Source organism: Cryptomeria japonica, chromosome 11 (assembly GCF_030272615.1).
Source record: "Cryptomeria japonica chromosome 11, Sugi_1.0, whole genome shotgun sequence".
NCBI lineage: Eukaryota > Viridiplantae > Streptophyta > Pinopsida > Cupressales > Cupressaceae > Cryptomeria > Cryptomeria japonica.
Window position 1 is genome coordinate 642,781,301 of NC_081415.1, and position 16,608 is coordinate 642,797,908.

The following is a 16,608-nucleotide window of genomic DNA, read 5'->3' on the forward strand; positions in this document are numbered from 1 at the left end:
TAACATCTCTAAAATCTATGCATATTCTGATGCTTCCATCTACTTTAGAAACTGGCACAATGTTTGAAATCCATTCAGCATAGTCTATAGGTCGAATAAATCCGACGTCTAATAATTTCTTTAGTTAAGCTTTGACCATTAATGCTACAAGTGGATTCAGCTTTCTTAGTTTTTTCTTGAATGGCTTAGCTCCTGGAGCAATAGATAAATGATGCATGATTAAGTGTGGATCTACTCCGGGTATATTTGCATAGGACTAAGCAAAATAGATTTGATTTTCTTTGAAGAATATGATAAACTGGTTTTTCTTCTTTTGTCAGAGATTCTGCTAGGTGTATGTTTTTAGCTGCTTCTTCAGTACCAATGTTGATTGATTGAGTGAGCTCAATCAATATGGGCGATCGCTCCTGATAGTGTTCGGGAAGAGTGTCAAGTCTCCCATCCTTAGGTGCCTTAAAAAGGTTTTCACCCTCAGATGCGTCCTTTATTTTTACTTTTTTGTGATCTAATGTTGTCATTTGCTGGTTTTCAACATTAGATCCTTTATTTCTTTCACTTTTGCGACTGAGAGACTTGACACCCTCCCAATTGTAGATATCGTTACTTTGTTTGCTGGTAGAGTTTGTTTCCGGATTGACTGTACATAGGTAATGGATAATGGATTTATCATCTGGAAATATGGGTAAGTCATGGTGTTCAGGTTCATCCTAGTCTATTAAATCAGGAAATACGAGTGGTAAAGGGTCATTTGGTGGGTCAAGGTCGGTTACGGTAAGTGTCATGATAAAGGTATCGTTAAAATTGTTTGGGATATTGGTTAAGTTAATGATATTGTCGAGGTCTTCGATGGTATCATCTTTTGTGTATACTTGCTCGTAGTGTTGCTGCTCATTTTCCTTAGCTTCATAGATATGTTGCGGACCAAATTCAAGTAATCTAGACTCTGTGCCGTGTCCTTCCTGAGAAAGGGGTGTATGAATAGCACCTTCAGGGATATCTTCAGTAACATTTGAACATCTGCCCCATTCATAGTCATTAGAATCAGTTTTAGAAGTATTGTCCCAAAGTCTTTAGTATTGTTGACAGGTATGTTGTAGGGTGAAAAGAGATCCCTGATAATTAATACCAGTATGGTAGTTTTCTCCGATTCCCAATCAGAACCTACTTGTACTCTTTTTATATTTTCATCTACTATTTCTCCTTAGGGAGTAGTAATTTCTTCAGGAGGTGATTCTGCCTTGTTTTGAATAGGATCTTGGACATGGTGTACTTCCTCGTAAGATGCTTCTTCTCTCTGAATGGTCAACTCCTCTTGTTGTTTCTCTTTTTCCTGGTATTCTTGCTCTTTCCTTATTGTTTCTGCTGCTTCGTGTAGTGCCTCTTTCCATGATTCCTCGCTGTATTTCTTCTTTGCTTTCCATTGAGGTTTTTGATATTTATTCTTCTTTTGCCTTGGGGGTAGATTGTGTCCATAACCCAGTCCTGTTTTGTCTCTAGAAAATTGTGATGGAGGGTCCAGTGGTTCTGTGATGCCTTCTTGATGCTTGCCTATAGGTCCTTTTCCATTGTATCCAATACTGTTGTGTTGGTATAGCTATCTCCAGAGTAGCAACTCAAACTTCTTCTTCATCCTTGTATAGCCAACTAAGGATATCTTTCTCTTCTAATTCATGTGCTAGTGTGCTCAATTGGATAAATTTGCCATCAAACTTGGTGATGGGTTGCGTTGCTTGGTGTGTCAATGCATAAGGCTTCGCGTGAGTTTTTGGCGATGTTGGTAATTTGGATAGACACATGGGCTCGAAAAAGTATTCTCCCATGCCTTGCTCTTTGATTTTCATCTTTTGTTTGAAATCCATGGATAAAGTTTTAAGCTTTTCTTGATGATGATCCGGTTTTGAGGAAATTTGGGCTTCCTTGTTGTGTGGAACCAAGCTATCTTGGGCTGCCCCCATAGCATTGCAATGTTGAAAAGGGTTATTATCAGCAGAGATAGAAATCTCTTGTCCATTGTATGGGAATTTGACACACTGATGGTAGGTTGACGATACTGCTTTCATTTCATGTATCCAAGGACAACCCAATAAAATATTGTATGTCAAGCCTATGTCTAGGACTTGGCACATAGTGTCCCTTTGTATCGGTCCTATCTGAATAGGTAATATTACTGTTCCCTTGGATGATATTTCTTCATCATCATATGTCTTGATGGTGATCTTTTTGTGTGGATCAATAGACTGTTCAGAGAAGCCTAATGCATGGATAAGTTTTAAGGTACAAATATTGAGACCAGCTCCTCCATCTATTAGTACTCTTTTGACTTGATGTTTGTAGACTACTACTTCAATATGAAGGGGAGTATTATGTGGATGATTTAAAGAGATATTATCATGTTCGGAAAATGTGAGATTATGAGGCCCTATCATGTGAGCCACCATGGCTTGAAACAACTTGTCAATATCTAGATCTTGAGGTACATTTGTTTCAACTAGTGCATGTTCTAGAATGTCCTTATGTTTTGGCGAGATTTTGAATAACTCGAGTATGGATATCTGTGCAGGAGTTTTCCACAGTTGATCAACTAAGTTATACTGAGTCTTGGGGAGGATGGTTGATGTTGATGTATGTCCTTTCAAGACATATTTTTGAGCTCTGTTGGTTACATTGATCGACTCATGTTCGTGTTTGTCTTTGATTTTAATGATATTTGCTTGGTTGTCTTCTGTCAATATATGATTGATGGTGTTATTGTATACATGATTTATGCGAGCTCCTCTAGTATCGTTTGATGATGAAGCTCCTTCCTTATTGTAATTTGGAAGAGGATTTTTAAATGCATCATGATCACTCTTTGTTTTGAGACCATCGACCATTAAATCACTTCTATCAATCATGTCTTGAACAATTTTTTTAAGCCTCATGCAATCGTTTGTTTGATGTCCTTTGTTTCGATGAAAACCACAAAAGTGTGAGTCATTCCACCAAGGTGGTTTGACCTGGGGTTCAAAGTTGTTTATGGCTGGTAAAGTGATAATCTTGTTTTCCAGGAGTTCTTGGAATGCCGATTCTAAGGATTGTCTCAATGGTGTGTAGATGCATCTATTTGGAAAAATGTTGGTGTTATCCCTTTGATTTGGATTAGTTCCTCGATTTGTGTTGTTGCCTTGGGTATTGTTGGTGGTGTTTGTATTTGAAGGTGCCTAATTGGTATTTGGCGGATAAGTGTTAGTGCCTTGGTTAACACCCTTTTGATTCTTGGTAGCTTGGGGATTACCTGATAAAGCCAATACTGGTTGTTTGGACTTCATATCATTAGCATCGGTTCCTCCCTCATTAACAACGTTTTTGTTTTTGGTCCAGAATCTGGATTTGTCTATGGTGTTGTTGTTGTTGTTGTTGTTGTTGTTGTTGTTGTTTTTTTGGTTGTTAAAATGAGAGCTGGATGAATTAGTTCCTTCTTTGAAGAACTTCAATGTTCCCTTCTTGATGCATGCTTCCTCTACTTGGATTTCGTTTTTGATTAACTTGGCAAAAGATGGTATGCATTGGAGCTTGAGTATATAACTCATCTCACTATTTAGATTGTCGATGAAAATCTCCATCTTTTCCTTTTAGGAACATCTCGAGGATATCTCGAAACCATCCGTCTCCATCGTTGAAGAAACACCATGAATGTTTCATTGTTTTTCTGTTTGGTATTACATACATCGAGCATGGTGATTGCATGTTGAATATTGTAGGAGTATTGAGTTATAAATTTATTGACCAACTCATCAAAGGATCTGACGGGAGGTGTAAGCTTAGACAACCACTCCATTGTTTGCCCTCCCAAACTTCTTGGGAACAACCTCATCAAATAAGTGTCATTGTGAGCAAATTCAAGGCTCATGGTACAAAACTCCCGAACATGATCTCGGGGATCACTCTTACCATCATATTTATCATATTTGGGTATATCTGAATTCGAGGGAAAAGGTATCATGTTTAATCTCCTGTCAAAGGGGTAGGGACAAATTTCATTTAAGGAATATTGTACTGTGGTCCCCTGTTGCATGTCTTGCATTTGTTTCTGCAACATTTGCATTTGCTGTGTAAGAGCAACCGTGGGCGCATTTGTTTGCCGAGAAAAAGGTTCTTCTCTTTCATTATCCCTAGTTCGGGTATGGGTGTGTTTAGGTATATCTAGTTCAGGGTCACATGTTTCCTCTTCTCTCTGTTGTTCTTGATAAGCATAATTTTGAGACCTTGTCCTAAAGATTTCAGTGTCGAAGTCTTCAGAAATCCTAACTCCTTTTCTTGTTAGCATGAGCATGTATTTTTCTTTGCCAACCTCTATGAGTCTTTCCATAAGTTTTTGGAATGAGGGGTTTTCTTGACATTCTTGAGGGAGCTCCTTAGTGATCTTTGTTTCTCCTAGATCAGTATAATCAAACGGGTTTGATAATCTTCGACCCATATTGGACTCTGGTTGTGGTTCACTTTTCTTGTTTCGTTGAGAGCGAGTGACATCGGGCATCTAGTAGAAACTTTTCGTGACAAAGGGGATAAACTCTTCTTCTTGTTTTTGTTCGGGGGTTGGCGGTTCAAATCGAGCTATGTTATAAGTGATGCAAACTTATGGGAAGAAAGCGAGGTTGATCTTTCCTCCACGATTCAAGCGTTGACTGAATGTTGATTTTTGGCAAAAGGCTCTACTTCTCAATGGTTCTTCGTCAAATTCGTTTGACTTGTCTTGAAGATACAAGCGCATATGACAGAGAAAGGTGCGATGTGATTGAAGAGTTGGCAATTGATATAGAGAAATCTATTCTGTTTGGCAAGTTTCTGAGAACTAGGTTGTCGTTTCTTCAACTTAGTTTTGTGATGAAGACTTTTTCTTCTCAAAATATGAGGAGTGGTCATACACGAGTGATCAATGGTTTCCTTTGATTTTTTTGGATTGAGATACTTCGTTTGAAAACTTAAGCCTACTTTTATCGAGTAGAGGTTTAGATTCACCTCCACGACAAAGTGCATCAAATGATATGGATAAGAGTTTCTCGATATGGAGACTCGATTTGATGACATAAGTTTAAACTAGGTATGTTTGGTTGATGAAATCTGTTTAATTGGCGGACCTTTTGATCAATGTGATGATGTTACCTAGTTTTGATCGGAGAAAGCTTTACCCCTAGCTAGTTTTGGATTTGACAAATGTTGTTTTGAGAATGACTTGCTTTGATTGTTTGGAATATTTCTTTGATGTTTTGGTTCAAGTTTTTCTTGGCAAGGTCAACTGAGGATCCAAAAGGGTATCTGAGACTGATGATACAATTTTTCAAAAATGGTCAATTTTGCTCTTTGTTTTTCTAAGTTTTACCTATGTGCTAAGACAAAGACTGGATGCGCTAAAGTGTGATCTAAATGTGCTATTAAAAGCCACCAATGCGCTAAGCTACCTATGCTACGTGCTAAGCTAGAGTTTTGAATTTTGCTTTGATTAGGATGATTACGTGCTATTATGTCCTTAATACTCGCTAATGTTTAGACTCAAAGCGCTACAATTTGCCCCCAATGCGCTAGGTTGATGCTTCAAAGCGCTAATATGGTGTCTTAGAGCGCTAGTGAAAAGTTTGCTTGCCAAATTTCAGACTGTTATGCGCTATTTTTAAGAATGAGTGCGCTAAGTTTCAACTTGTATGCGCTAAAGTGTGTTCTAGATGTGCTAGGAGATTGGTTCGACGTGCTAAACTGCTCTATTTGCTCTGTTTTTGGTTTTCTTGGAATTTTCAACACTTGTTTAATTTTGATGGATGATTTTATGAATTATAAATTGCAAACACAACACGAAAGAGAAAACCATTTTTGCCTAAACTAAACAGATAGTGTATGTTCAACGAGGATGTGTTCAAATCCCCAATGTTTTTACAAGTTTGGATACAAAGAATACAAATCAGATAGACTCTTTATTCAAGGGTCATCGACAATATCATAGCCCACTAGTCTCGATACTCCATCAACTCAAACAACTGTGTCACCCCCTAGGGGGCGCTCATTTTTTTGCCTTTTGCCAGAAATTAACCCAAAGTGAATTGCTTCACAATTGGGTAGTTATCTTGGGAGATATATGGTGAGTAATCTTGGGGGCAGATTCTTCCCCACCCTTGCACTATGATATTGAAGATATTTGGATACTGACTCGGCTCAAGGTTTCTATTGCTAAGGTCCGTAATCAAGCTTCCTGTTCGGTCTTCAATGATAAAATCCATCGGGAGGCTTCCCAACCTTTAGAACAAAGACTTTACGTATCGTAAAGATACTAGGGGAAGACTAATCGCTGAGCAAAACCGTTGAAGGGACTTTCGTCATCCTCCACTTTTGATTATATTGGGTTGGAACACTTGGTGATAAAGCCGTTTCCCACTTAGTTCGTTCCCCTCTCACCGACCATTTAAATGGGGCTCTAAGAGAAACTCAGGAGAGCAGGCCTGCTAAAGGATGTAAATACTTGAATTACAGAAAGCTTAAGAGTGGTTTGGCTTTTTGGTCACCCAAATAAGGGGAGATCATATACCTTCCACTTTCGAGACAAGGCACAAAAATGGTTCCTTTTAACCCTTTAATTTAGTGATTTGCTAAAGTCTATTGGGAGATGTTGCTCCAAAAAGGCATGGTGTTATTTTTAATTTTCAAATCAATGAATTTTTTGATCTAAGTAAAGAAATCCAGGTCAACAAAGCAATTTTTCGATATGGTCAACAAAAATAAATTCGAAAGGGGTAAGATTTCCCTCTTTTTCTTTATCTAGAATTTGAAAGTGAAGTTCTTTTACTTGTGCAAAAAATGAAGTGGATCCTTTTAAACACCAAAGGATGGTGAGGTTCATTTTATACTTTGCAAAAGTAAAGTTTGTCTTTGTTCTTTTTAAATCCCAAAAATGAAGTGTTTTTCTCCCTATGAAAGCAAGATTTAAGGTTTTTTTGTTGTTCTTTTTAAGTAACCCAAAAGGAAAATGAGTTCATTTTTACCAATAAAGAAAATGAAAAATTTCAAATAACTAACTTAACAAAGTTAGAAACTAGAAAACTTAATCAAATGCCTAAAATAGTAAAAAATAAATCTTCCAATCCTGCAAAACAGATGTTAGTGACTTGCAATAAAATACCAGTTAGCAAAAAGTATTCTATAGGTGGACTTCTACAAGTCTAATTTTCGGTCTTGGTTACAACTGTGTTTTTCCCTCTGTATCTGCTATGCGCTAATCTGTAGACCCTACGTGCTACAAAATCTCTCTAATGCGCTAACAAAATACCCGGATGCGCTATGCTATTGTATGGACGTGTTGGATTGATGCTTCAAAGTGCTGATGCTTTTCGGGAATCAAAAGAAGTGTGATGCGCTAAGGTTACTGCGAAATGTGCTAAGTTTTGGGTCCAACGCACTAAACAATACTCTGAATGCGCTGATAGACAGCCCAGATGCGCTAAAGGAAGGCACTAACGCGCTAACTCAACTTTTCTGCGTACCTACAATGTTAGTCCTACATCAAAAATGATTTGATAAATGTGGTTATGCCCCACGGTGGGCACCAAAAATGTGTGTGGGAAAAGTGGTGCGATGAAACAGAAAATACGATTTCAGGACTAGTCCACACACCAATGGGACTCTTGGTGCAAGTTATGGAGTTTATTGGAATAACTCAACTTCCCAAGGGATGTTCCATTGTTCTCTATCTCACAAGACCCCTAAGACAATGCCTTTGCTCTCAGATCACTGAGAAAAGTGACTTAGGGATGACAATCATGAGAATGAGGGATACTTGATCAATCTAACATGAATGCAATCCTAGATGTGCATGATATTAACAAGTATGAATTAAAATAACATGTATATGATGATTAAGATGGAAGGATTAATAAAAGAACTATCCTAACATGATATGCTAGCCTATTATGGTTATTATGATAATAGAAATGCTTCTAAAATGTTTATTAGATTATTTCTATTCAAAGATGGACTAAATGCTTTATAAAAATGAGTATAGATTAGATGCATGAAACTTGGATATAAAAATGGAGGAATGAGAGCTCTATTTATAGGAAAAACAGGGTAATGGATGGTCAGGATTGGATGATCTTATCAAGGACCAGGATTGAAAGTTATCAATCCATGTTTACAATTCTCACTAATGAAATGGTGACAATTGTCAGCATAAGACTGCTTGAGAGGAGATGTAAGAAGCATTAAATGCTTGAGAAGACCTCATGGTTACCTTAGGAGGTAAGGGTTAAGGTTAGGTTAGCGTTATCGATTGAACAAAGCTTTTACCCAAGGGGTAAACTCTTGTACAAGGGTTAAAGGGATAACCAAGGGTAAAGCCATGAATGCTTGATGAGACCCTTGGGTTAGATGAGGGTTGAGTTAGAGAGAAAATCTCTAATCATGATAGAGGGTTGAGTTAACCATTAATCGTTTAGAAGACTTTCAAGGTTAACTTGTTGAAGACATAAAGCCCTTAATGGTTTTCAAAGACTTTGGGGGTTTGAGAAGTGACTTCCCTTTGTTTAGGGACATGACAATATTTAGTAGATGGGTTAGGATAATTTATAAGTGATTAGAAGAATCTAGAAGGGGGGTTAGAGAGGCAAGTGGGAGATGTAGGAGAATGCAAGTGGATAGAGGGTAATTTTAATTAAAATAAATTGCTTTATTTCAACAAAATAGATGCAAGTGGGGGATTTAAATAAATTAGATTAATTTGTTTGCCATGAGCAATTTAATTAAATGTAAATTTAATTAAAAGGGGAGAAAGGGAAATTAATTAAATAAAGTGATTTATTTAATTAAAGGGATAGAAAAGACTTAGATGAATTTAATTAAATAAATTGAATAACTTATTAATCAAATAGATGAATGTGAATAATTTAATTAAATAGAATTTAATTAAATAGAGGAATGAGGTAAAAATGAATATTAAATAATCACTTAGGAAAGTGGTCATTTTTATACGTCTACAACCGTCAGTAGCATTGAAGAATTTACCTTATTTCATTGGAGAAAACCTGACAACGATGGTAGATCATATCGGAGATATTGCATCACCGTGTGTAGTTCACAATATCACACGGGAGAATGTCTCCATCAGATTACTTGCCATGTCATTCAAGGGAAAGACACTACAATGGTTTAGACAACTACCTGTAGCTTCTATTAGAATTTGGGATCAATTAGGAGCTGCATTGAATGAACGATTTAAGGACATGTCAGACATTCTATTATTGATAGAATAACTATTTACAATAAAGAGAGCACATCACGAGCTCATGACCGATTTTAATAGTAGATTCCAAAAGACACGGAGCAGGATTCTGACATCGGTAAGACCCACCAATGACCATTCTTTCTTGTATTATTTGAGATCTCTTAATAGCGATATATCCATAATGATTCGGTCTATGGGAGGTTTTACCTTGCCAGATGATTTTAATGTCGCTATTAGAGTAAAGAACAGTCTAATTCTGGTTGGAAAGTTATCTCCTAGAGCTCTTATGCCAATTCTTCCAGAAATACAATGAAATATGCTATTACCGGCCCCAATTATAGTTGTTGTTCCAACCTTAGAGTATCCAACAACACATCAAAATCTTGTTGTATGAGCCTCATCCCGAGAAATCCAAGAGTTAAAAGATATGTTACAAATTAATAAAGGGAAGTCAGTCCTTTGCCAACCTAAAATTTATAATCACTGCACTTACCCCAAATAAATATAAGGTCAAAGCCATCATGGGCATCACAATTACATGGTTTCTAAATATTCAATGCAAGACACATATGAGAAAAAAGGTCCATAAGTTCAGGAAAATATTTTCATTTGTGTATATATGAACTAGAAAGAAGATGATAAGGATCTACCACAAGAAAATATCATGGTTTCTGGATAGAAGGATGAAAGTGTCGAAGAAGATGAGCTGGCTTATCAGATTCATCTTTGCAAGCAAGAGATAAAGGATCAAAGAAAGCAATATGAAGAGTAGTTTACAAGGGTAATGGAAGAAAAGAATGAGCGAATCAAGGCTTTATCGGTTCAATTTCAAAAAGATCAGATTCTTTCAGTGCCTAGTTTTAGCCAAGAACCTCCGGCCACAATATCTTCACCTATGACATAAGAGGTAACACATGCAGATAATGTTCAATATGATAAAGCGGGTCTATTATTTGAAGTAGAAGTGGTTAGTAGTCTATAACAACAAATACAAGAGCAAGGAATGATTCATTTCGATCTATTTGTTGAGATTCATTTGTTTGTTGATGATGATCAAGACACATGTGAGCTAACCTTTACAACAAAAGATAAAAATAAAATAACTCATCCATAGGAAATAGGTATGATGCATGAGCTTGCATTCTCAAGAGGTTGTCCTATTAGGCACTTATCCAGAGAGGAGAACAACAAAGCATTGCAACCAAGCTTTTAACTGAGCATGAAATTCTGAAGGCCAAAGATCCCGATCATGAACTTATAGCAGAAGATATTTGCATCCCAATCATCTCTTCATTTATAAAAGGATGTGATTATGAACAACTAAAAGAGGTAGAAGATATGTTTTTCATTATTAAAGAGGTTATACAGTATTGTCTAAAGCATATCTTCAGCCTGATTCTCTTTGTAGCCGCCCAAACATATGCACAATATAACATTTTGTCAAGAAAGGGCAGTTACTTTTCAGAACCAGTCAATGGTTTTGTTTGATCTGATGCCATATCTGGTTAGCATAAGATATGATAGGTTTATTCTTAGTTTTGTTTTCAATAAGTGCATTTGTCGCACATCCTTCAGTTCTATTTTAGGCTAGTTTGTTTCAATAAATGCTAATACACAGTTTTCAGGCCTTGCTATAGGCAGAGCCTTAGTAGTTTTCTTTCGGTTTTGTTTCTGCTGTTGTTTTGCTATAAACAACTGAGCTACAGAGGGGTTTCACAAATTAGAGGAGATTTCTCAGAAGATGAAGATAAGGCATGACTCTGTTCCCAATGGATGCAACAAAGGCTACTGGTCTGATTCATTGTGCAAATTGGTGTTTTGATGAAGAATTGTTGTCATTTAGAAAATAATCTGGTGCATCACCTTCTTGAGTAGTTTTCGATTTTCATCTTTTCTCACCTTTTCTTACTCTTTTCCACACCCATAATTAGTTTTAGGAGGTATTAAAAGGGAGTCGACCCATAACCCGGAGATTCATTTCTCATTCTGAGTTCACCCACAACTCGAGATTCGTTTCCATGTTGCACAAGATTGCATAAGCATTGGTACTGATTTGCTTTGCAGAAGCAGGTGCATCCTATGTGACAACACTTATCACATTATTAGTTACACACAAAATATATTATTATAATATATAATAGTAATATTGTTATATTCTTTATATTATATTGTTACTATTATAATATATTATTATATCAATATCATTATTATTATTAACTTTAAATGCATCTTTTGCATTCTAAAAAAATAGAGATAAAGTATTTTTACTCTTAACCAATTACAAGGATATGCTTTTCAACAACAATCATAAAATAGATACATCAAAATTGTGTTGTCACATATTTTTGTATATTTAGAACCAAACTTTAGTTGGACAAAATTTATGTTTACAAAAACTAAAATTTTCTTATAAGTATGAGAATATCATTTCAAGCTCTACAACAATTGTAGCATCAAGCTCTTTGTTTTTTTTAGCTTGTTGATCCCAAAACCTACAAAATTGACAAGAATTGCTAAAGAAAACAAATGACATAAGCATAGTCAAATGAAAAATCCTCCTAGCCAATAATAAAGAAGCAAGTTAATCTCCACACTAAAAACAAAAGAATATAATGTTGTATTAGAATGTAGAGGCTATTCTCATAGCTTCTTTAAACAACTCGAACATTTGCACGACTAAGAGTAACAAAGGACTTGATCTCACACGCATTAGTGGCGAGTTGTTTTATTGCATTGTAAATGGGTGAAATCTAAGATTGTTAGTTCCTACCATTGCAGGGTCCTATATCAATCATTATTTTTAAATGGCTAAAATAGTTATTAATCATTGTCCTTTCCAACCAATCATTCAAAAAAAAAATTCAAACTAAAACAAATTTTTATCTTTTCAAAAGTCAACATGCAATTTTTTAGCAAAATTGATTTAAAAACTGATTTATTTGTCATATGATTGGTCTCTATTATTTTCAACATGCATAAATTTCAATTTTTGTCCACAAAAAATACAAAATAAATACATTAGCAAATGTCAAATCATCTTTTAACTTCAATTTATTTTACTATTATAAAGAGAACATAGAGTACATCATTTATTATTACAAGTGACATCATGTCACATTAACAATATATTTTTATTAAAAAAAACATATTTTTATACATATATAAGCATTATTAAATTTTTGAGTGACATTATGTAACATCTAGAGTTTATTTTTCTATTTTTTAAAATTTAAAATTTACATATTGATGTTTGTGGTGGGCGACACAAATGATTTAGCTTTAAGAACGTTATTTCCATTAACATATTATTATTGTCTTGAATTTTTATTATTATAACTTTAATTTTAAATTAATAGATAAAATTGACACTCAATTTTTTAATGGACGAACAATTTTTCCTTTCCGCTTTTTATTGTGCTTGCTCTTCAAGTGCGTTAGAAATTATCAACCGACCATTCACCTCCTCCTAGGAGTAATTGATCACCTTTTTGAAAGTTTAAATTAGCTAAATTTATCGTATTAAACTAATGTAATATATAGTTTATAAATTAATATAATATACATTCATTAATTTAATTATAGGGTAATGTAGTCTAAATTTAATTGGTAGACTATAATGGGATTTTTGATGTATATTGTCAACAAATCAAGCTTGACAAAATCTACTTCTTAGATATTATATTAAATAATTCAAGCTTGATAAAATTTGTTTTTAGGATATGTAATGAATATTTTTGAAAGGAAATTATAGTAATATAATATGCATTTATTCATTATAAATAGTATTTTTACTTAATTTTATGTCTTTCAATCAACCATTCTTTAATTTTATATTACTATACTTACATTTGCATGGTTATTTTAAAATGTAACATTTTTAATAAATATAAATTTATAACTTAATGTAGATTATTACAAATTTAGTTGATATAGTATAATGAGATTTTAGATTTTCTCTTACCATTACTATAATGTCAGAAAAATCAAGTTTGAAAATATTTATTTTTTGATATTTTAATATAGAATATATAATTAATTAATTGTAATATACATTATATGGAAATTTAAATAATACTAATACTTATTATCATGTATAAATTGAATTAAATAAATTGTCAAATTAAGAATTGATTTTTTAAATCTTATTAATATTGAAATTTATTATAATTATTTATATATATCATTAGGTTGGGATAACCTCTGTAAGCATTTTTAGTCGTTTGTTTTGGAACTTGTAGTTTACACGTGGCGATAAAGAGAAGATAAACCTTCTTTTTTGAAATATGTGAGAAGATTAAAATAACGCCATTGTCTTAGCATGTGATCACAAATCCAAAGCCGTTAATGTGTCCATGTGGAACAACATTATTATTTATAATGTATAACATGATATAAAAAGAAGCTCATGTTTATCGACTATAATGGATGCACAATTGACCAAATTGACAATTAATTAAATTAAATACATTAATTATATTTGTAGTCACATAAATCTGTCCAGTTTAGTTAAATGAATATTTGATTAAAAACCCACTAGCCAACAGTTAATTAAATTAACATTTAATTAATTCATCTTCAAACAATCTCCTATTAATTAAATAAATTATTCAATTTATTTTAATTCATTCATAAAACTAAATTCACAATCAATTAAATGAATAAATCCTATTTATTTCATTTAATCCCCTTTCCTCTTTTAAATAAATATATTAAAACATTTATTTAAATCATTAGACCTATTTGTTGAAATAAATGAATTTTATTTTAATAAAAATCCTATTTTCCCTCACCCACCAAACCCACTTGCAATCATAAATCCCCTTTTAGATTCTTCTAACCTCTTCCTAATTAACCTAACCCATCCCCTAATTATTGTCACATTCTTAAGCAACTTGGAGTCACTTCTCAAAGACTCCAAAGTCTTTGAAAAGCATTTAATGCTTTATGTGTCCAACAAGCTAACCTCTAAAGTCTTCCAAACCACTAATGACTCTTACATGGCCATTAATGGCTCTTACATAACCATTTATGGTTAGATCCACTTGCACCCATGGTTAGGGACTTTGACCCCTAACTCAACCTTCATGTAACCCATGTGTCTCCTCAAACATTTATTGCTATGACCATGGTTATCCTCATTAACTCTTGCACAAGAGTTTATCCATTGGATAAAAGCATTATTCTTTGGATAATGAATTTATTCACTCAACTCAACCTTAACCTTACCTCCCAAGTTAACCCTCAGATCATGTCAAACATTTAATGTTTCTTCCCTCTCCCCTCAACCCCTCTCATGTTGACACTTGTCATCTTGGGATTGGGTTGAAAGTCCTCACATGGATCTTAAACCATTCAATCCTGACCCTTGTTGAGATTACTCAATCTCAACCATCCATTTCTCCTTTTTACCTATAAATAGAGCTCACATTCCTCATTTTTAAATCCTGAAGAATTCTCAAGCATCTAGCATTTTTAGCTATCATCCTGAAAACTTGTATGCATTTACCTTATAGCAAATTTTAGAGAGAGCATTTACCCTAAATCACTAATATATTGTTATGTTGGACTAAAATAAATTATTTTCATTTCATACCATCTAATATTAGTTTGTTTTACATTGGCATTTGCATAGTTAATCATTTTCAATCTTGAACCTCCATAAGGCATCTATAGTGCAAAAAGCTACTGAGAGCTACACTCATTTGGAACTTAGAGAGGAGAGGAAAAAGGAAGGAGAAGCTACCAACATGGTAGAGAGAATTTGGAGATGTTTAGTTGCATTTCTTAGATTCATTAAGCTTTCTATTTGCTGTGTAGTGTCTTTCTTGATATGTTTGCTTAGGATAGTGTTTAACCTTTGATTTGCTAACACTAATGACTAACATCTGTTTCTTGTGCTTCTCTTTGTGTGTGTAGCAACCAAAAAGGTTTTTCTAACAATCCTCCATTTTGCAGAGCATCATTTGGTGAACCCGACGTGAATCCAATATTAAGATTTCCAAAACTACTAACTTTTTTGTTTAAATTGCCACACAGGTTGCGCTTTAGCGCTTTTGAACGCATTTTAGTGCCTGCAAAACTTCCTTAGTTAGTGCTTTTGTTCATCAGAATAGCGCTATTGTTTGGAAAATAGCGCTATTGACCGTAGTTTAGCACTTTTGCATTTAGAGTAGTGCTTTTGTCATTAGTTTAGCACATTTGTGCTCCCTGTTTGACAAAATTTATTTCTGTCTGACAGACTCTTGTATCGCTATTGACCATAGTTTAGCGCATTTTTAATGATTTTAGCGCATCTATTAGGGAATTAGCGCTTTCGAGTTAAATAGCGCTTCTGTGTTTCCACAGAGTGGCGCTATTATAACAGAAAGTTGTAATTTTTTTTACTTTGTAACCGTAAATTAGAACTTAGGCTTGTGGAAGCCCACTCGTACCTCATTTTATTTTATTTTTATTTTTGACTAACTGTTTGGTTGTTTGTGCTGGATTGAAGGAGTTAGGTTAGAAAGCATTTGAGTTTCTTTCTTTAACTTTGTTTTTTTCAAAGTTGGATAAAATAAATTCACTTTATTTTTGGCTTAAAAATTGAATTTAACACTTCATTTTGGGTTCTAAAATTAATCAACTTTTCAGATTGGGCTTAAAAATAACCTCATTATGCAAAAATAAAAAGAACAACAAACTCAAATCCCACAAATTTTCTTTCTTTGCAAGTTAGGATTCATTTGTATTTTGGGTTTTAAAAACAAGACAACACAAACTTTATTTCTTGCATCAAAGTTAAAATCCACAATCAACACTTGATTTTTTGCAAAGGTAAAAAGAACAATCAAAAGTTTTCTTGTTTCCAAAAGTGATTTACTTCAAGAAAATGTGTTTCAAATTCAGTTGACCAGGATTTTAAAATTCCTAGTTTACCAAACATTTTGCCTTTCAAGTTAAAAATAACACCATGATTGTTGGAGCAACATCTCCAAATAGTTAGATCACATTGCGATAAAAAATGGTTAAAAAGAACAAGTGATTTTTGTGATTGGCACACTTGTGCAAATTTTGTCGACTGGTCCTACTTCTAACACACACTATCCTCTCCCTTGGCTTTCATGGTCCTAGGTGCAAGAGAAAAGTGTTAGTAACACTCAAAGTTTATCTTTTTAAGAGAGGCTTGCCAAGAGACACATCACTCTTGGGAATGACCTCGCGCGGTAAATCCTTCAAGCCGCTATAGAAATCAGGTATGAGTGAAAGCTGTAGCCTTGGGTATAGCTGTTCTTACAGTGTAACTTGCCTAAAGGACAAATGGGCCCCACCACAAGTTACAAGGCTCTTAAGTGAGTCACTGTAGAATGAACTTATGTCCAAAGACAACA

The 16,608-nt window shown here is 34.3% G+C and overlaps 1 protein-coding gene across 1 annotated transcript in view; it reads right to left on the reverse strand.

Moving 5' to 3' along the window:
* Positions 1–10,078: 10,078 nt before the first annotated feature.
* The window catches only part of LOC131055858 (momilactone A synthase-like), a 29,914-nt gene continuing 23,384 nt past the window's right edge, over positions 10,079–16,608 (reverse strand). The window contains exon 5 of the mRNA XM_057990174.2: positions 10,079–10,134. Within this exon, the coding sequence (XP_057846157.2) occupies positions 10,079–10,134 (56 nt within the window). The remainder of the gene's footprint in view (positions 10,135–16,608) is intronic.